The following is a 21,796-nucleotide window of genomic DNA, read 5'->3' as shown; positions in this document are numbered from 1 at the left end:
TGACAAGCAACAAGACCACGTCCTTGGAAGAATCATACAATTAAGCTTGTGCTTTTGCTCAGATTGTCCATGAAATGGTGAAACAATGATAAGCTAGCCCCAGACAATTTCTATCTCTCCTCCCTCCCGAGCCTGTTTCTGGGCTTCCCATTTGCTGGCCAAACTCTCTCTCTTCTGGCCACAATTCTTCAAGTTTCTTGGCTTGTTGAACTCGCCTTGAGTTTCTAAACAAGCACCAAGATGTACAATGCCTGAAGTGGAGGTTTTAACGTTCGTCGGAGCTTCGCCGGTTCCTGGAAAATTTCCGACCAAACCGCACTGTTTTCAGGTATTTTCGACCACTTCCATTCATTTTCTGACTTCATGCTAGTTAGGAAAGTTGTTCAACTCTATGAAACGAAGAGGAGTAGCCTGGCCCCGACGCCATTGGGGGTGGTCAGAGGCGGCTCTGCCTCTAATTCCGGCGGCTGTTTCCGGCCAATTCCAGCCACCCCAAGGGCAGTTTCTGTCCATTTTTATGTTCTACATGTTGATACGAGCATTTCAATATACAACGTGTAATTTTTGGATATAGTATGATTAAATCATGAATTTTACGATTTCGATCATTCGATTTGTGATCTGCGAAGATCGGACCGTTCGATAGACTTGTAGTTTTGATATAATGATCGTAGAACTGTCCCGATGACTTTGTGTGGTCACAGGTGAAGATCCGACCGCTGGATCTTCGTATAAGTGCATTTTATGAATTGTGCGCTAGTTAAATATCGTATTTGGTTAGGTGATTGACGGTTTGAGTTGGCGGACGATTGTGAATCATATTTTGAGCTGTTAAGAAGATGCAGCGGGAATTTAGTATTAGTGGTCATTCCTGAGTGGATGATTAAGTATATATATATTTACGTGAATATATATGGAATGGTGTGACAATGAGGTGTGTGTGGAATTGTGATAACTTGGTTTATGATATGATATTGTTTTTTTTTTTTATAAATTGCCATGATTAATTGTGATAATGATTATCGATGAATGTTTGTGACCTTGTGAGTTGAATATAAGGTAGAGAATGTAGGGTTCCGAGGACTGAATGGTCTAAGGTCCTTCGGTTTAACGATAACTGGAGTGTATGTGTTCTGAGGACAGGGGAAAGGTTCAAAGTTCGAGGGTTATTAAGTAACCCGGAAATATGTCGTTTACTTGAACCTAGGCCAAGGTGACAAGTAACGATGTAGTTAGAGCTCTAACGTGTTGCGGGAAATACCACAGTGGTGATATTTACAGGTTGTGGGAAAGACCACATAAGTGATATTGAGGTTAGGAGATTGTGAGGATGTATTCCTTGTTGTTTCCCGTGAGTTGGTTTGACTTTTTCTTTGTGGGTGTTGAGGTTGTTGGTTGTTTACTTGAGTTAAAAGAATTGTGATTTAATAAATCAACCGTTCATTTCTTGTTTACTCATTCGAGCTTTCAGAAAGCTTACTGGGTTTTGTGTTGTTGCAATCCCGGTACACTATTCAAACGGTGTAGCGGATAATCCTGCAGGTCAGGATAATCAGGGCGGAGACCGAGCTGGTTAAGAGTTGCAGCATTTACTTTCTTTTCCTTCTATTGTGAGGTTGTCATGCTCATCTAGAGCTTTACAATTTTACTTTGTGAGAGTGAGTTGTAATATTGAACTCGAGGTTTTCGGGATTTTATATACGAGTGGCGAGTGGTGTGTTTGTTTTTGGAAAAAAATTCTGGATGTTATTTAAGTATGTTATTTAATTCACGTTTCGGATTTGAATTGGTTATTCAAAATTCGGGGGGTGACAAGTCTAGTTTTCAATTTCATGGAAAAAGGAAGTCTAGATCCTTGGCTGCACCCTAGAGAAGATGACGGATCTCAAAGTAAGACATTGAGCCTCATCCAAAGGCTCAATATTGCCATTGATGTTGCTTGCGCGTTAGATTACCTACACAAGGATTGTGAAACTCCCATTGTTCATTGTGATCTAAAGCCAAGCAATGTCCTTCTCGATGAGTATATGGTAGCCCATGTTGGTGACTTTGGTTTAGCAAGCTTCCTCTTCGAAGCATCAAATAATCATTCCAAAAGTCAGACCATATCAGCTAGGCTAAAGGGTTCCATAGGCTACATTCCTCCAGGTATAAATTTTATAATTATTTTCCTTTTCTATTCCTAATAGCTTATTGATCACAAAGATAACTGCCTCTATATTGCTGGAAGCAAAGTAGCAGCAAAATTCAGGTGAAGTAGCATTGCTATTTGACTATGACATCCTAATGTGTGTTTTAAATGGCAGAATATGGCATGGGAGGTCAAGTTTCTATTCTGGGAGATATCTATAGCTATGGGATTCTATTGCTAGAAATGTTCACAGGGAAAAGGCCAACGGACGAAATGTTCAAAGTTGGTCTAAGCATTCACCAATTCACAGCCATGGCTTTCCCTGACCGTGTCATGGACATAGTTGACACTTCATTGGTCCTGGAAGCAGATGAGGATAATGATGACAAATACAGCAATGACATACAAGAAAGGGCGATAGCCAGGTATAAGGATAAAGGCCGAGTGAAAGCAAGAAGATTGGAAGAATGCTTGATTTCAGTGATGCAGATTGGTCTCTCATGCTCCACAGTATCACCAAGTGAGCGCATTCACATGAATGTGGTTGTGAACAAGATGACTGCAATTAGAGATTCCTATCTCAAATCGACCAAGACCAAGTTTGTCACCTAATCTCATTGCATATCCTAAGTCTTTTGAGATTAAAGAGTGTGTGTGTGCAGTGGCGGATGCAGGAATATATATCACTGGGGGCAGGTTTCAAGTAACTCATTTATTAACAAACTTGTATCAAATAGGAAGCATAGTTTACTCATTCAAAGAAACAGAGTTTAATAGAAAATTTCAAGTGACTCATTCATTAACAGATTTGCACCAAAGAGGAAGTAAAGGAATGCAATCAAAGAAACAGGGTTTACTAGCAAATGTCATGTGACTCATTCATTACAAACTATCATGCTCAGCCCTTCAACTTGGAAAAACAATGTCCAATAGCACAAAAGGTTTAACAAAACAGAGAGCTTGCAAGAAGCAAAAAAGAGCACATACCTAGAAAAGCAGAGTACTTCCACATCTATAATTGTCCTCTACGAGGTGCCATGTTTTGAAATCGCTGAATAATAGACTCATTGTCAATGGAATTGAATATATCCTTCTCAAGATATACAATTAAGCAGTCATTCATCCATTGATCTCCCATTCGATTGCGAATTCGATTCTTTATAATATTCATGGCAGAGAAAGCTCTTTCAACAGAGGGTGTTGCAACAGGAAGTACTAGAGCCAAAGTGATCAGCAAATAAACATAAGGATATGTCTTATGCTTTCTTGTCTCAACTAATTTCTTTGCAAGATCAGCAATCCCTTGCAATTCTTGGAACTTGTTGTTAGATCGCATATCATCAATATAAGTCTCTAACTGACATTCTAGCAACAACAACTCTGATGCAGAAAATCATGAGGATAAAGCTCAGCAAGACACATCAAACTTTGCTTATTATAAGTTGCAAATGAATAATTAGGACTTAGAGATGCCAAACAAAGGAGAAGTTCAGTAGTAGCCTCACTGAAACGGTTATCTAGCTCCTGAAGTTGGAAATCAATTACTGCACAAAAGAAGTCAAAGCGATAGTAATGCATATTTGTCATTTCAGGAGCTCTACGCCTTGATTTTCCTGGACATACATATTGATCATCCATGTTTGGAACACTAATATTCTCTTTTCCACAAAATAGAACAACCTGCTCAAACAAAGAAAGCCATCCACTCTCCCTAAAAGTCTGCAATTTTCTCTTGCACACTTTCACTAAATCCATAGCATTCACTATGTCCTGACCATCTTTTTGTAGTGCTTGTGATAACTCATGAGTGATTCCAAGTATAATTCTCATCAAATGCAAACTGTATATGAAATCAAATGATTGCAGCAACTTCAAAGAAATAAAAGCTTCATGCTTCTGATCAGAACTCACTTTATCAAATGCTATTTCATCCAACACATCAATTATGGAAGAAAACATGACAGTAAAGTTTAGAAGAGTACCATAATGTGAGCTCCAACGCGTATCACATGAATGCTTAATTTCAGTTTCTTGATTGAGTCCGTGTCCACTTGTAAGTTCTCCAACTTTAAGTGCCTCAATGACTTTAAGAGCTTGCTTTTCTCGAAGAATGTCTCGATGTTTAGAAGATGCCCCAACAATGTTTACAACACTACCAATTGATGCAAAGACCTACAATTTCATGTTTCTTGGCTACACCGACCAAAGCTAATTGAAGCTGATGTGCGAAACAATGAACATAAAAGGCACTCGAGTTATCCTTCAAAATAAGGGTCTTCAGACCATTAAGTTCTCCACTCATATTACTGGCGCCATCGTAACCTTGACCACGTATCCTAGAGAAGCTTAATCCATGTTTAGAGAATAGTGCATCTATAACTTTCTTAAGTGAGATTGCAGTAGTACTCGCTACATGTTCAATGCCTATGAAGGATTCAATCACACACCCATTTTTATCCACATAACGAAAGGTAACAGCCATTTGCTCCTTCACAGATACATCCCTAGATTCATCAACTAGGATAGAAAAAAAGGCATCACTCATGTTTCTCATAATAACATTTGTAGTTTCAACAGCAGCAGCATTAACAATGTACTTTTGAATCCTAGGTGATGTCAATCTAAGATTTTCAGGAGCATTCTTCAATGCAACAGCTCTCACTTCATCATTGTGATCAACGAGAAATTGCAAAACCTGAAGAAAGTTACCTTGATTGCTTGAGTTCTCTGACTCGTCATGACCACGAAAGGCAAGGCCTTGTCTTAGAAGAAACCGAATGCAATCAACTGAAGCTTCTAGTTGAACTCGATAATCTATTCGGGATTGATGTACATTCTGATCAATAATGTTTCGAATATGCTGCTTTTCATTCATCAAAGCTTCACATTTTTGCAGTGCTTGATTATGGACACTATTCTGCTTCCCTACATGATCATGCAATCTTTCTTTTTTCTTCCAATTTCGAAAACCAATACCAGTAAAACAATCACCTCCTCGTTGCTCACCAACATTTGATTTGAACAGATAGCAGCACAAACAAAATGCAGCATCTTTGGCTACGCTATATTCTAACCAATTAGGGAAGTCATTAAACCAATCAAAGACAAACCTTCGTTTCCCTTCTCCGCACTGTGTTTGGACAAACTGATGATTTCTAGGCTGACAAGGACCTCTTAGCAGATACTCTCTTCTAATTTGATCCCTAATATTTGGATGATAATCTGAAATTTTAGTTCTTTCTCCAGGATCAAAAGGAAGATTAGCCAAATCAATTTCTACCCAACTCTGTTTTGATCTGTCACTCTCTACGAGGGGTGATGATAACTCATTTGATGTTCGTTTAAAGAATCTCTCCATCTTTAATCTTTCACAACTGCAATTTTCATAAAAAAGAGTAACTTAATCTAATCAACAAAGTCATATATTTGGGAAGTAAACTAGAAGATAAAGAAGTAACCTTTAAGATACATCAATGATCAATCCAAGGCTGAGTTGCAGAAGAGCAGATATGGAAAACTAAAAGAGTCGATGATGTCGGACTCGAATCAAAGACTGGAAGTATTGAGTTTGGTTGTTTGAGTACTGAGTTTGGTTGTTTGGGGAGTCTCAGCAGAACAAACAGAAGAAGAAAAGGTATGAGGTCGTCTGGGACTCTAGGAAAAGGGATCAGCTTTTGCATATATAAAATTATATATGAATGATAGAGATTTGGTGAGATGCAACCGTACTTATGTGTGTGTGTGTGTGTGTGTGTGTGTGTGTGTGTGTATTAGATAGGAAACATCTCCGGAAGTGTCAACGTATAACATGGCCCATATAAAAAAAAATGGTCAGTTGCCAAATGTCAAAAGCTGACTGGGGGCAGCTACTCCCACTCATCCCACTGTGCGTTGCAGAAGAGCAGATATGGAAAACTAAAAGAGTCGATGATGTCGGACTAGAAACAAAGACTGGAAGTATTGAGTTTGGTTGTTTGAGTACTGAGTTTGGTTGCTTGGGGATTCTCAGCAGAACAAACAGAAGAAGAAAAGGTACATCTCCGGAAGTGTCAACGTATAACATGGCCCATATAAAAAATAAAAAAAAGGTCAGTTGCCAAATGTCAAAAGCTGACTGGGGGCAGCTGCCCCCACTCGTCCCACTGTGCGTCCACCACTGTGTGTGTGGGTCAGTGAGTGTGTATAAAGATATTAGTTATACAAATTATGCTTTATCATGTAAGATTGAATTCAGCACTAAATAGTGTAATAGAAAAATAGAAACAAAATTTGTATCAGTAATTCAGTATATGGTAGAGCAATGCAACCAAAATGTATTGTAGCATCTTTTGAATAAAATTATCACTTTTAATAATAGGAATATAGCTGCTCGTAATCTTCACAAGCAGCAAAGCAATAAAAACAATAGGAGACTATTGTACCTGGGTATCGACAAGTAAAGGCCCTTCAATGGAATGGAAACCCTGAGTAGACGACAAAAACACAAAAAAGCTATAGAATGGGGCTTTTGTACTTTGTAGCAGGGCTAAAACGTCGCCGTTTGGACTTCATCAAGAAAAGTGAAGGCAAGCTAAAACGAAACCGTAGTATAGCAGTATTAGAGTAAAAGCACGCGCGCTTTCTTTACTCTTGATAAGAAAGCTTAAAGGGGATCAGATTTCATCCAGGAAAAGTGGAAACAGAGGGTGCCGTCGGCAATTTAGTAAGGTAAAACCGGCAACTTTTACCTTTGGCTTTGGGAAAGTTTCAAACTTTACATTGCTATTTTGTTTTTCTTATAGTGGGGTTCTTTCTGTTTTCTTCTACTGCTTTGAAGATTGAACAATGGCCCATGTTGTGTTTGTTATGAGTACTCATAAGTCATAAGTTTTTTTCTCCAAAATAAGTGAAGGGTTTGTTTATCTCTTTCAGAAATTAATTGTATTTAGTTCTACAAAGGCAAGACATGATTTGAAGCTTTCAAATTTTCAATGCTGTGCAAACCAATAGGTAGCTCAATTTTGCAAGCTTGTATGGAGCTATTTAGTGTTGGGTGTGTGGATCTGATTCCACATAGGATAAGGATTTGTTAATCCTTGATCAAAAAGGAGTTTTGATTGTTTCCTACCTGCTTACTGTCACGCCCCGAACTTTGAATAATAAATTCAAAACCGAAACATGAATAATAACAATTACAAATAACGTCCTGAATTTTTTTTTCTCACAAACAACCACACTTCACACCTCTCAATAATACAATAAACCAAATCCTCAAGTTATTTATTACAGCACACTCTTACCAATCAAATTGTAAGGCTCAAATGAGCTTAACTCACCTCACTATTACAATTCTGTAAATCTAAAACAAATACTCTAACCCGCACGATCACCGCCCTGATTCTCCTGACCTGCAGGATTACCTGCTACACAATTTGAATAGTGTACCGGGATTGCAACAACACCAAACCCGGTAAGCTTTTGACAGCTCGTATGAGTAAACAAGAATGAACTGTTGATTTACTAAATTACAATTCCTTTGACTCAAGGAACAACCAACAATCTCAACATCCACAATGCAACCATCAACCAACTTACAGGAAACAACAAGGAATACATTCTTAAAAAATTCCCTGACCTCTATATCACCTATGTGGTCTTTCCCACAACCCTTACTATGCCCATTGCATGTGGTCTTTCCCACCCGTGCAATCCTCCTCACTGCATGTGGTCTTTCCCACCCGTGCAGTATCTCCACTGTGGTCTTTCCCACAACATGTTAGAGCTCTAACTACATCGTTACATCACCTTGGCCTAGGTTTGGTAAACGACATATATCCGGGTTATTTAATAACCCTCAATCCTTGGACCCCTGTCCTCAGACCCCTACCTTCTCTGTCCGGGTTATTTAATAACCCTCGATCCTTGGACCCCTGTCCTCAGACCCCTACCTTCTCTATCCGGGTTATTTAATAACCCTCGATCCTTGGACCCCTGTCCTCAGACCCCTACCTTCTCTATCCTCTATTCAACTCAGAAGGTCAACATGATTATTACGAACATTCATCGGTCACCATTATCACAATTAATCATGGCAATTTCAAAAACGATATCATCTCATAACCAAGTTATCGCAATTCCACACACACCTCAATGTCACACCATTCCATATATAACCACTTAAATATATATATATATATATATATATATACGTAATTATCCGTTCAGGGATAATCACTAATACCAACAATAATTGAAGCATAAAAAATCGTGAAATTCATTTTGGTATAATTAAATCATTTTACTTACCTATGGACCGTAGTTGATCAAGTCCATATGATTTAAAACAAATATTTATTCCATAAATATTTTCACATAATTACCACAGAAAATAAAGTAATTAAAAGTACTCGGTTCGTAATTTGAACCACGTGAGGTTACTCACCTCTAAAATCCCGCTGCGTCTTCTTAACAGCTCAATATACGATTCACAATCGTCCGCCAAATCAATCCGTCAATCACTTGGTCAGATACGATTTTAACTTAGCAAATCATTCATAAACCACACAAATACTACAATCCAACGGTCGGATTGAAGTTAAACGATTATCCAACGGTCGGATCAAAATTATACTATGATCCAACGGTCGGATCCTCACGGATCGCCCTTTGGATCATCCTCCCAAAATTATCACGAAGATCCAATGGTCGGATCTTCCTGAATCGCCTTTACTAACATCTCCTCAGATTTATATAAAAATCTGACGGTCGGATTCTCACGTATCGCCTTCTAAATCACTATTTCACAATTATACAAAGAGCCAACGGTCGGATCTTCGCCCGTGAATACACAAAGTCATCGGGACAGTCATACGATCAACATATTAAAATTTGAAGTAAAATCGATGGTCTGATCTCCGTAAATCGTAAACCGAAGATAAAACGTAAAAACGTTAAATAGTAACGTCAAAACGTTAATCCACTATTTATCAACTTTTTCTAAAATAACCTTGTAATATATCAAAACGCTCGTATGGATGCGTAGATCATTGTCCAGATAATATAAACTCAAAATAAGGTCGGACGCGCCGCCACATGCGGAGGTCATACGGCGGTCAACGCGGCTGTCAACTCCGGCCAACCACCTCAGATGCGAAAGTTGTCAACTACAAACTTCTTCATTTTAACATGCTGATAATTTTTCATAACTAGCTCAAGATCAGAAAATAACGGGAAGAGGTACAAAAGTACCAAAATAGTCTCGGCGGCCGGAAAATTTCCAGAATCCGGCGAGCTTGAGTTCGACGTAAAAACTTCCACGAATCGCTTCGATCACTTCTGGAGATTTGTTCAGAAACTCAAGGCGATCTCCCCAGTTTAATAATCACTCAAAACGAAGCTTTACAGCTCGAGATATCCGGATCGAAAGTTCCGTTCGATCTAAGTCGGGGTTGACTTGCAGCCGCCGTCACAGACCACTCCACCGTGTAAGGTTTCTTCTGGGAGCTTCATGAGGTTGAGGCGAGTCCAATGAGCTAAAAATCAAGAGAATTGGTGGCCTGTAGCTCAAGATATCGAGATCGAACCAAAACGAGCTCAAAATGGAACCGTGTCCTCCGCCGCCACTGCCGGCCGTGTTGCAGTGCAAAGCTGCCACTGGAAACTGCGCAAGGTCGAGGCGAAGCTATAGGAAGTGGTCTGGTCTTAATTGGTGGCCGGTGGAGGGAGAGAGAGCTAGGCCAACTTTTTTCTGGTGGCTTTCGGACGAGTGAGAGAGAGTGAGAGAATTTCTTCTGCTTTGCTTAACTGAATAGTTCTTCCACTCATGCATAATCATGCATGATGATTAGGACATTGGCCTTGAATCAAGGAGCACCCTTCCTTTTAACAAAGGTGTATTGCGATATTGCAAACAAAAATAACATATATCTGTATAATATATATATTTTTTTTTTAAAGTCATCGTCCTTCTCCACCCATCTCTCTCCTCCTCTCCTCTTCTTCTAACTCTTCCGCCATGAAAAAGGTTTTTGACAAGAATTGAAATTTAACCCCAAGAAGAAGAAGCTCCTCCTTTGCTCCTCATTGAAATTCAACTTCGGTTGTTGTGGGCGAGCTGAGATTTTGTGAGCTCAATTCAATGCCTTCTTCGTCTCTCACATCCAAACCCTTTCTGGGTTCTGCTCCGATCTTTGAAACCTGTCCTCCCCCTCCTTTCAGTTTGTGGTCCGGCCTCGATCGCCAAGAAGCTCCGTTAGCTCTCTCTCTCTCTCTCTCTCTCTCTCTCTCTTTCGCTCGCACACTTCGCTTCCTTCTATCTGCTCACGTACAGTTTCATCTTTCTTCTTCTCACAAGCTAGGGTTCGTCTTTCTCTCTATATCTGTGTATATATATATATATATATATATATATATATATATAAATATGTATATCTATCGATGTGATGTTGTTGTTGTTGATCTGGAAATTGGTTCGATTTTGATCCAGGCCCAAGGTACTGCTTCCGTCTTCTTCATCGATAGCTCCAATCATCGATTTCTTCGCAGCAACGATGTCGTCAAGGTAATCATTTTACCAGCTGATGCCGTTGCTTCTCATCTACTTGTTTGTTTTTGCCAATTTTGATTCTTTTGCTTCAATTCTTGTTAAAAACCTTTTTCATGGCAGAAGAGGAAGAAGAAGAGGAGAGGAGGAGAGAGATGGGTGGAGAAGGATGGTGACTTTTAAAAAAAAAATATATATATATATATATATATATATATATCATATACAGATATATGTTATTTTTGTTTGCAATATAGTAGTACCATGCAAGTGGTTTGGTGGTCTGGGGCTTTTGCTTGCACATGTGTTGGGGGAGTTCGAGTCTCCCCAACCCTAAAGTGTTTAATTTATTTTGGATTTTTCCATATTTGGTTGGTCAGAGTCAGTTTAGGAATTTCATTTCCATGTGGGCCCCACTTTTGATGAGTTAGAAATGTCATGTCAGCACTTAACGTCTGAAATTGACGGAATTGAGTCGGAGGGACCTATTGGATGAGAATATGATTTTGTATGGGTGTTTTTGATGAAATTGAAAATCGAGGGACTGAATCGATGTTTGGCTCATACCACAGGTACTAAACAGTATTTAGCCCTAAAATATTCATTAACTTGAGATTGTTTTCGGCTCAATTAAAACTCAAGTATTCATTCATCTTCATCAAAAGTACTTAGAAACAAAACAAAATAAAAAATTAATGATGAAAGTTTTGAAGTACTTGAGCCTATTCAAGGGATATAGTATTAATATAAAAACGACTAAGGTTAATCGAATATCATAATTAAATATTTTTATTTGATTTTTGTAAGGAATATAGTATAAATATAAAATCTGAGTAAAATTTAAAGAACAAAATCATTCAACTAAAATTTAAAATCAGAGCTATAAAACTAAACTAAAAAAAATATTCAAAAAAAATTTGTCCTAGTGTAACAAAAAATTTATTCTCTAGGGAGAACCCTGATTCTACAATTAAGCAAATATTTTGTTGATATCTTTGTGACGTTTTTGTGGGCGTATGCGGTTCAATGATTGACATGTCTTGCGCCATCTATACCATGGACGTCCTTTTCGTATTTCATATATATCTACAACTTTTGGTTGCTCAATATTAATCCTAACCACATTAAAAATTTTGAAGTACTTGCAACAGCCTGCATCTGAAGTTATTGATGATCGAAGTTGAGAGAAAGATGGCGACAACAGATGTCAATAGCAGAAACAGGAGATGGTCTCTTGAGGGGATGACTGCACTTGTCACCGGTGGAACCAAAGGGATTGGGTTAGTCCCCTAGTTATTAATCTTCACTAATTAAATTTCTTTTTATCATTTTTTAAATTTCGTAAACATCCTTTTGAGGTTAGAGTACTTATGAAATTTTGTTTGTCCCAGTCCAAATGTAAAAATGAGGTCCTCAACCTTTCGTGGGGTAAAAATGAAAATTGAGTAACTTATTGAGTGCCCGAATGGTTTGCCTAGTTTCCTCGTTTGCTTCACTCAGATCTAGATCCTAGTACTATCTTACTCCTATTACAACATTGCTACGACACTTGTGTTGTTTTTAGGTATGCTATTGTGGAAGAATTGGCTGGACTAGGGGCAAGCGTACATACTTGTGCTCGAAATGAAGTCCTACTCAATGACTGCTTGAGTCAATGGAAGTTGAAGGGTTTTCATAAAGTTACTGGTTCGATCTGTGATATGGTCTTAAAAACCCAACGTGAGGAGCTAATACACAGGGTCTCATTGCTGTTTAATGGGAAGCTTAACATCCTTGTAAGTATGCCATGTATTCCTACCATCTATTACAATAACAACCCCCATTATTTACGATTGCATGGGCGATATCATTTCCATAAAATCCTACAAAAATAACCCACACCAATATTGTTCTCAACATAACTACATACATCTTATGCTCGTCATTCACCATATATTTTTTCAAAAGTGATATTGCTTTTTCGGGTAAAACTATGATATGTTAATATTTCTCATACATTAACTATTTTTACCTCTTTAAGGACTCATGTTACCACTTTGAGGACTAATTAGTATTTTGAGGACTCATATGGTAAACTAAAAAAAATTTGCCACTTTAAGGACTCATGTCACTACTAGCAAAATAACAATACACACGGATTTACTGTAGTTAAAAGCCACAGAAATCCGTGTGTAATAGAAATACTAACAGAAATCCGTGTGAAATGAGCATAATCGGGCCCACAATAATTTATACAATAACAATATCAACGGAAATCCGTGTGCATAAACAACAGTCACAGATATCTGTGTAAAAACTAAATCATTTTCACACGGATATCTGTGTGAAAATCAATTCACACTGATTTCTGTACGTATTATAAATTAGTTTATTTCGAAATAATTAATTTTTTATGTTATGTGAATTATGGAGGGACGGATTTCCATTACAATAAATATTTGATACAGATATCTGTGTGAAAAGAGTAATACACACGGATTTCAGTGTGAAAATGTTGACACAGATATCCGTGTGAAAAGAAAAATGACCTACAGAATTCCGTGTGAAAAGGAGACTACACACAGAAATCCGTGTGAATAAACAACAGTAACGGATGTCTGTGTAAAAACTAAAACCTTTTCACACGGATATCCGTGTGAAAAGAACAATTAGCTACATAATTCTGTGTGAAAAAGTATATGTGTATATAAGGTTAATTACTTATTTGATATTGAAAGAACGGCGGATTGAGTTAATTTTTTTACACCGTACCTATTAATACGCTATAAATGGATGAGTAATGTCAAATTTATCAATTTTTTATTTTTATCTTTTGGATTGCACAAAATTCTTATATGTCTATTAATGTGTTATAACTAGTTTATTAGTTGTAAATAAAAGTATACCTCCCATGAGCAACAATGTGGAGGAAATAGACTTTATCAAAATCGACCGTTGGATGTTGTCATGATTAGAATAAATAGTTATGGTCAAAATTTCAGCTATTTTTGTTATCGTTTAGGTATCGATCTACTATATCAACTCTGAACCCTAAATACCACATAAAACTACTATGTTCATAACCGCTCGTTCGCAACTTATTTTTTCGATCTGTCAGCTCTCATACTCTCATGAATATGAGGTATACTAAATAATGTAAAAATTTTGAAAAGTTTATCTCCTCGTGGTTTTACTCCCCTTAGAGAAGTATAGGTGTATATAAGGTTAACCACTTTATTTGATATTGAAAGAACGGCGGATTGAGTTAATTTTTTTACACCATACATATTAATACGCTATAAATAGATGGGTAATCTCAAATTTATCAATTTTCAATTTTTATCACATGTATGGCACAAAATTCTTATATGTCTACTAATGTGGTATAACTAGTTTATTAGTTATAATGAAAAGTATACCTTCCATAAGCAACAATGCGTAGGAAATAGACTTTATCAAAATCGACCGTAGGATGTTATCATGATAAGAATAAATGGTTGTGTTCAAAATTTCAGCTATTTTCGTCGTCGTTTAGGTTTCTATCTAGTAGGTCAACCCTAAACTTTAAATACTACATAAAACTAATATGCTCATAACCGCTCACTCGTAACTTATTTTTTTGATCTGTAAACTCTCATGCTCTCATGGGTAGAAGCTATATCAACTAATGTAAAAATTTCTGAAATTTTATCTCCTCAAGGGTCGGCTCCCCTTAGGGAAGTAGAAGCGTTTAAAGGGTTGACCGGTTTTTGGTACAGACATCTGTATGAAATGAGTAATACACACGAATATCTGTGTGAAATGTTAACATGGAAATCCGTGTGAAAAGAACCATTAGCTACAGAATTCCGTGTGAAAAACTCTATTAGCTACATAATTCCGTTACAATAAGTGTTTAATACAGAATTATCTGTGAAATGAGCAACGCACGAATATCTGTGTGAAATGTAGACACGGATATCTGTGTGAAAAGAAAAATTAGCTACTAAATTCCGTGTGAAAAAAATAGAATAGAGACAGAATTCCGTGTAAACAATAATTAATATAACAGTTATATATTACCGAGATAAATACACACGAAAATTAGTGGTAAATATATATGTATCGCACACGGATTTTCGTGGTAAATTTTTTCCCGCTCACTTTTTTGGAACAAAATCAATTTCCCTCCCCTAGTAGTATTACATACGGATTTCCGTGGATTTCTGAGGTACATACACACGGATATCCGTAGCAAATATATTTCACACGGATATCTGTAGTAAATGCAAATGTATTTCACACGGATATCTGTAGTAAATGCAAATGTATTTCACACGGATTTCCGTGTGAAATACTATAAACACATAGATTCCGTGTATAATACTGCTTAAAACCAGAAAATACTTGACCAAAATGTAAACCCTCCTCCGAATTCTCTCATGTCTCCCTCTCTCTCTCATCTCCTCCACCCACTGCCCCCTCCCCCACCCTCTCTCTGCTCCTCTGCCCACTGCTAGCAGTGGAGAGCGCTCTCCCTCTCTCTCTCTCATATCCCAGCTCCTCTTCTCTGCCTCCCTCTCTCTCATCTCCAAATTTTTTTGGTTTAATGGAGGACAGAGGAACTAGATCTGTTTTCTCTCTCCTTCGACACCCACTTCCGGTCACCAACGTGACTCACCTCCACCATCACCGACCTCCGACGAGTTTAACGCAGCCTCCTTGAGTCCCTGCAACAACCCACGCACCGACTCTGCTCACTTCCACTGTCAAGCACCGCCTCCCTCCACTCCATCGGCATAGTCGACCCAGATTTCTGCTAATTTTATTCAATTGGGTATAACATGAGAAGTTTAGGCATATTTGATCGGGTGAGCGATTGTGTATCATTGATTTCCTATTATAGTTTGCGTAATAGTGGCTTTTGGTTCAGAGGGCAAAACCATTTGGGTTCTGCGGACAAAGAGAAAAAGAGAGGAAGCAAAGTTCAATTCTCTGTGACTGATAACATGACCCTAATTAACACAGTATATTACCTTTAGAGAGGTACAGGTAGGAACATTCCAACAAAAAATTGGATGCTGCTGTAAGTCAATCTCATTTCCCAGATCTACATGCTAAATTCTCCTAAATATGAAATTTTGAATGATTTTAATTAGTCTATTATAATTTCTTTGACGTTATTGACCAGGTTGGCAAAACTGGTGGTGAGAAATGACGATCGTTGTCTAATGTTGTGAGTTTTCAGGCTTTCTTTTTGTAAATAATTTGTTTATTGCTGGAATATTCTCCAATAGTTTTCTGATTGTTGCTTTTAGGTAAAAATTATATCGGAGAAAGAACCCTACTAGGCGAAGGCAGAGAAGAGGAAGGTTGAATACAACAAGAACATGGATGTGTACGACAAGAAACAAGCAAGAGTGTTTCTGTTTTAATTGTTAATCTCCAGGTTTCATCTTTTATGTCTTTTTGTGAGATTTGTTGTTTAATTATGCACAGTAGGCTGAAGGAGATAATAGAGCTGAGGAGTTTTTGGCAATGTGTTAATTTATATTTGATTTCAACATATAACCTACTCCTTTTATGAATCCTACCATTAGCCAACCTCTATCAATGGAAACCGGAAAGTAGGAGTCATAACACTTTTCCTTATTGGATTAGTACAATTAGCTGTACTGTAAAATTAGCAAGGATGTGGTTAATTTAGTATAAAATTGGAATTGCATTTTGCATTAGTTTGTAGTTGCTTTTTTCTATTGATTTCGTGTGAATAACAGCAACATTTAGATCATTAGATTTATGTGTAAGCTTGAAGTGATTTTTGCTCTCTGTATTGTTGTTTTTAACTTTTCCTTGGGGTATATCTCTATTTTGCTATTGGTGGCTATTAACTCATTCTTTTATTTAATCCGGGTTTATTGTTGAACCATTATGTGCCTTTTTTTGTTTGTCTTTTTAATATATGAATCAGCTTATGCATAAAAAAAGTACCTTTGTTTTTGTTCATATTTTTGGTTTACAGCTTTTTATTAATCATGTTTCTGACCTTCTTCTTAAGGTTCTTGCAAATTGAACAGTCATTTTTCCCTCATTTTTCGTTTTGTTCTGTTGCAGTTGAAATGCAATTTAAAATGAAATTTACAACCTACTTTATATTTGTTAACCTTTTATTTCTTCAGAAATTTCAGATGCTAATGCTGTAGAAACTTTCATCTTTGTGTAGAATCAATGACAAGATGGACCCATTTGAAGAGAAGCAAGCTGTTGGTTAGATGATAGCAACAATTGTGCATTCAACCAACTGCGAGTTGTCAAAGTAAGTGACATTTCCGGCATGACACCTGAACTAGCACTCATCAGATTTCTGCTTTTAAATTCAATTGTGATTGAGAAGATAATTGTTGATGATTGGTGTGATCCTAGTTATAAAGGTATATCAATTGTCAAATACCACAAATTTTACACACTTGCACAGTCCAAGTAAGCAATGCTACATAAGCAGACCCATAATGTCAACAAGTAACTAGTCAAAAAGATTCCCTCTTACCAATATACCTCATTCTCTCAGAGTTCGGTTATATACTTATATATTAAATCTAGAACAGTACCTGGATACACCAAACTATTAATTTGGTCCGAATTGCATATCCTATATATTTTGTTAATTTTTACTTTTTAAGACTTCCAGATTCACATGTATGGTACACAGTGCATTGGTTACAGTTTGATTGCAGTCATTTTTAGTTTTAATCATTGTAAGATGTTGAGGATGCAATTCTATCACAATCTTCACACTTCCCTCATAACTTGTCTTCTTTCAAATTTCCAGCTTGAAAGCTATCAATATAGGGATAGAGCTGCTGATAGAAGAGCCTTGATTCTATGGAAAGCACTTCTGATCCTCTGCATTTTGAGCAATGGAAGAACTGTATGCAGTAGTGATTATGTTTGGAAGGCCTTGATTTTTTTATGCCAAAAGTTGTGAATGCTTCTTTAATGTAAAGCACTTCATTGTAAATATTTGAAGTATGTTTATTGTACAGAAATAAAAGTATTATTATGTTCAGGTTGCAAATTAATCAGCAGAATTTTTTTTTTTAACATGCTGTCACTATTACACACTGAAATCAGTGTGAGTTAAGAGTATAGGAATTTCACACGGAAATCCGTGTCAATAGTTATAAGTTTTGACACAGAAATCAGTGTGAGTTATATCCCGCACAGAAATCCGTGTGAAATACAGTTTACACATTTAACACAGAAATCCGTGTGAAATAGAGTTGTTCACACGGATTACGTTCCATTCCGGTAATTTATATTTATGGAATTATAGTGGGGCCCACGTTAGTATTTCACACGGACAACATAATCCGTGTGAGATGAGCATTACCCCCCCCCTCCAAACCACACGGTAACACCAATCTGTGCGTGCACTGTGTGTAAAGGCTATCACACACTGATATCCGTGTGTAAAAGTCTTATTACCCACAGATTAAAATCCGTGGGTAATTGTTGTTTTGCTAGTAGTGTGTTACAACTTTGAGAACTAATATTACTATTTTGAGGACTCATGTGGTAACTAAGAAAATTTACCACTTTAAGGACTCATATTACTACTTTAAGGACTAATGTTACTACTTTAAGGACTTATTTTACCACTTTTAAGTCAATTGTATGCATGTCATACGTTAACACATTGTAGAATTTTCCTGCTTTTTCTTCAGATGTAAGTGAGAGCAACCAGATTCTCCAACATAATCCCAACATCTATGAATGTAGATGGCCGACCTAATTAAGTTATTAACTAGCTAATTATTATTCTTAATGTTTGGCTGTAGATAAACAACGTGGGAACAAATATACCAAAACCAACAACCGAGTACGCAGCTGAAGATTACTCATTTATCATGAGTACCAATCTTGAATCCACATACCACTTGTGCCAACTTGCACATCCTCTTCTCAAAGATTCAGGAGCTGGTAACATAATTCTTTTGTCATCTGTTGCTGGTGTGGTATCACTTGGGAAGGTTGGGAGTATATATGCTGCCACTAAAGGTAATTTTCATTCATAGTCTCTTTGGACTTTAGCTAAATTTCTCTAAACTGTACCCGTTGATTTTAGGAGCAATGAATCAATTGGCAAAAAACTTGGCGTGTGAATGGGCGAAAGATAAGATAAGGACTAACAGTGTTGCACCTTGGTTCATCAGAACTCCCCTCGCTGAACCTGTAAGATCATTTATATGCATATGCATTCGATTGTGTTCCACCTAATTGACATGCAATTCTAAATCTTTACATGCAGTATCTGAATGATGTAAAAAATTTGGAGGCCGTGAACTCTCGAACCCCTTTAGGACGGCCTGGAGAGCCAGAAGAGGTGTCTGCATTGGTAGCATTTTTGTGCCTCCCCGCAGCCTCTTACATAACTGGACAGACTATTTGCATCGACGGAGGGATGACTATCAATGGCTTTTCATTCTAGTGAGCATTAATTAATTGCAAATATCACCCACAGATGCCAGTTACGCAATTTCTATGAATTATCTGTAGTATCTCCTTCTGATTATAACAATCAAAATAATTGTTAAGAAGTTAGTTAATTTCGACAATTTGTTTGGCATTTGGCATTTTGATGAGTTCACTTAAAGAATTTTCGCTTCATATCCCAATCTGCTAACTAGATACCTAGCTAGGTTAAGCTGATCTATCCTTTTATGAACTAGTCTCATAACATCGAGGTATTGAATAGGAAGAATAAACAGTTGATTGATTGGTCATCGATTATCGAAAACTATTTCATCCACCGCCAGTGGACTTCACTATCAAATCTGAACCATTGATTTCTTCTAGATTTCAACTAGCCGTTGATTATCAGTTAGACCTCTGTTAGTTCGATTAGTCAAGAGTTAGAAGTAAAAGCGGTGTTGCTTGGGTAAACTGCTTGGGCATAATCATCAGAGCTTTGTCTTTCTGGGCATAATCATTAGAGGTAAAGTTATCATATATCGGCTCCGGTAACGAGACCTATCCACTTCCGGACGACCATTAAAGGCATTTCAGAAGACAACATCCTACTAATCTCAAGATCCTTACTATTCAAAGCTTGAATTTCAGGATCGAATTCAATACCTCCCATAACTCTGGCAATTAAATCACCGACTTCGACTCCTCATCGGCCAAGTGCAACTTCCTCCTCTGTGCTTTGCTGGTCTGGCCGTCCGAATGGACGAGAGGATCACATTTCATAAATGATAACATGCACCACAAAGGCCTCGTTTGGTTCAAGGAAAAGAAAGTAATTTCTCTGTCTTTTCTATCAGAAGGGAAATAAAATTTCTCAAGAACTTTCCATTCCGATGTTTAGTAATGTAAGGAAAATTATCAAGAAAGTTATTAAAAAGTTTGTAAATAATGTAATAAAATAATATGTTGTGAGTAATAAATTCAAAGAAAGAATGAGGGAAAGTGATTTCTTTGGGATTGGGAAGGAACCACTTTCCCCCTTATTTTCCATTCCTTCAGGAAAAGTATTTCCTTTCATTTTACATCCCAAACGCAAAAAAGGAACAAGTCTCATTTCCTGATAGTTACTTTCCGCAAACCAAACATGGCCCAAACGTGATCGGAGTCACCTGAAAGCGTAGAAGAACCGCCTGAGATCCGAAAGATTATGGCCATCTATTCTCCCTCCACACTTGATCAATGGACAAACCAAAACCACAGGGATGTCGGCCATGGAAAGGCGAGTCAGATGGGACCCGTGCACTACTGTGATAGCTTGAAGGAGGAGATATGGTCGGGTCACTGTTTTAGCTTCACGGGTCAGGAGGAATTTGTAGTGTTGATTACTAAGTTTTATCCGATTCATATAGTAGAATTTTGTGTTATGGTTGCTTTCGTCACAGAAATCTTATGGAATAAGCACTCGGGAGTAGATTGATCTTTGCTGGTGTTTTGATATGGGAATACAAATGTCAAACCTCGTTTCCCTTTGATCTTGGTAATTTTCATTGTAACTGTCTTACTGCGTGTTAACTAACGGCTGACCTTGATAACCTTCATACATGCTTATCTTCTTTATGGGTCTGAGAAATCCCTTTTAGAGTTTTGGATTGATGATAAGTGATTTCAATGCTATTGAAAAACCACATCATTGTCGCCATTAATCATTCTATCATTCTATCCCTTTCTACAATTCCAGCAACAATAAAAAACATGGTGCACTAGATTAAGCCCGGGGCTTTTTGGAATATATATTTTGCTCAAAGAAACATTTCTTCACCTTAGGACTTTTGGACGTTTTTGTCACACCCCTGATTTTACACACATGAAAATCGATATATAATCCCATAATTACATATGCGTGAACGTTCAGCCATCAATATGAAATACCTAGAAGCTTTTTCCCTTTTAACCCAAGTACATATTGATATTCTGAATCCACTATATCAATATAGACCCGCTCCATAGAGTCATATATTACAATGCTTACGAATTAAATTGTCAACAACAAAATAAAACGTAAATGCTGCTCAGAGTTAACTATACAATGGAAGTCCTTATCAACGGTAAAGTTACAAAAATGGCTTCCTACCGTAAAGCTGCAAAGGCACTACCTCAGATTCAGCTCTGATTTTCCTAACCTGCAAGATTAACCCCTACACCGTTTGAATAGTATACCGGGTTGCCACACAACAAACCCGGTAAGCTTTTGCAAGCCCGTATGAGTAACTCAAAACACACATGCACAACTCACGCCAAAAACGAGAAAAACCTTTCAAATCTCGAATAAAGAAAACATACCATGCTTCCAAAAACAATACTCTTTTCCCAAAAGAAACAACGAAAGTCACACCGTGACAAAATCATATAAATCATTAACCTAACAATTCAATTATGATAAATCGATCCAACCTGGATAAAATAATAATTAGGTCCAACCTGGACTAAACATCAACACAAATCAATCATACCTATCTTTAACCTAACAAATAGAATATGATTCTTTAGTCCAACCTGGACAAAACATCAACACAAATCAATCATACCTATCGTTAACCTAACAAATAGAATATGATTCTTTAGTCCAACCTGGACAAAACAGCAAATCGGTCCAACCTGGACAAAATAGTAAATCGGTCCAACCTGGACAAAACAATAATTAGGTCTAACCTGGACAA

General features: G+C 37.3%; 3 protein-coding genes and 1 long non-coding RNA gene across 5 annotated transcripts; 3 read left to right on the top strand and 1 right to left on the bottom strand.

The window, feature by feature from the left end:
• Nucleotides 1-1,832: 1,832 nt before the first annotated feature.
• Nucleotides 1,833-2,743, top strand: LOC112199111 (probable LRR receptor-like serine/threonine-protein kinase At3g47570). The gene is made up of 2 exons (XM_024340170.1): nt 1,833-2,148; nt 2,307-2,743. The coding sequence occupies exons 1-2, from the start codon at nt 1,833-1,835 to the stop codon at nt 2,741-2,743; spliced, it is 753 nt and encodes a 250-aa protein (XP_024195938.1).
• A 400-nt stretch (nt 2,744-3,143) lies between these two features.
• Nucleotides 3,144-5,006, bottom strand: LOC112199110 (zinc finger MYM-type protein 1-like). The gene is made up of 4 exons (XM_024340169.1): nt 4,371-5,006; nt 3,755-4,303; nt 3,595-3,655; nt 3,144-3,511 (listed from the first exon to the last, which is right to left on the bottom strand). Exons 1-4 carry the CDS (start codon nt 5,004-5,006, stop codon nt 3,144-3,146), a joined length of 1,614 nt encoding a protein of 537 aa, XP_024195937.1.
• Nucleotides 5,007-11,712: 6,706 nt separating this feature from the next.
• LOC112196856 (tropinone reductase homolog At5g06060) lies at nt 11,713-19,176 on the top strand. 2 transcript variants are annotated; one of them, XM_024337322.2, is made up of 5 exons: nt 11,729-11,932; nt 12,217-12,427; nt 18,449-18,668; nt 18,736-18,842; nt 18,919-19,176. In XM_024337322.2, the coding sequence occupies exons 1-5, from the start codon at nt 11,823-11,825 to the stop codon at nt 19,096-19,098; spliced, it is 828 nt and encodes a 275-aa protein (XP_024193090.1). In that variant the 5' UTR covers nt 11,729-11,822; the 3' UTR covers nt 19,099-19,176. The 2 variants fall into 2 exon arrangements, with proteins under 2 accessions (XP_024193091.1, XP_024193090.1); XM_024337323.2 differs by lacking the exons at nt 18,736-18,842; nt 18,919-19,176 and having other exon boundaries at nt 11,713-11,932; nt 12,217-12,534; nt 18,448-18,581.
• On the top strand, nt 15,151-17,670 carry LOC121052689. Its single transcript, XR_005809797.1, has 4 exons — nt 15,151-15,846; nt 15,929-16,059; nt 16,834-16,926; nt 17,440-17,670. It is a non-coding gene; the product is annotated as an uncharacterized LOC121052689 (long non-coding RNA).
• Nucleotides 19,177-21,796: the final 2,620 nt, after the last annotated feature.

The sequence above is a fragment of the Rosa chinensis genome, chromosome 4 (genome assembly GCF_002994745.2).
Source record: "Rosa chinensis cultivar Old Blush chromosome 4, RchiOBHm-V2, whole genome shotgun sequence".
NCBI lineage: Eukaryota > Viridiplantae > Streptophyta > Magnoliopsida > Rosales > Rosaceae > Rosa > Rosa chinensis.
This window is presented reverse-complemented; position numbering and strand designations above follow the sequence as displayed.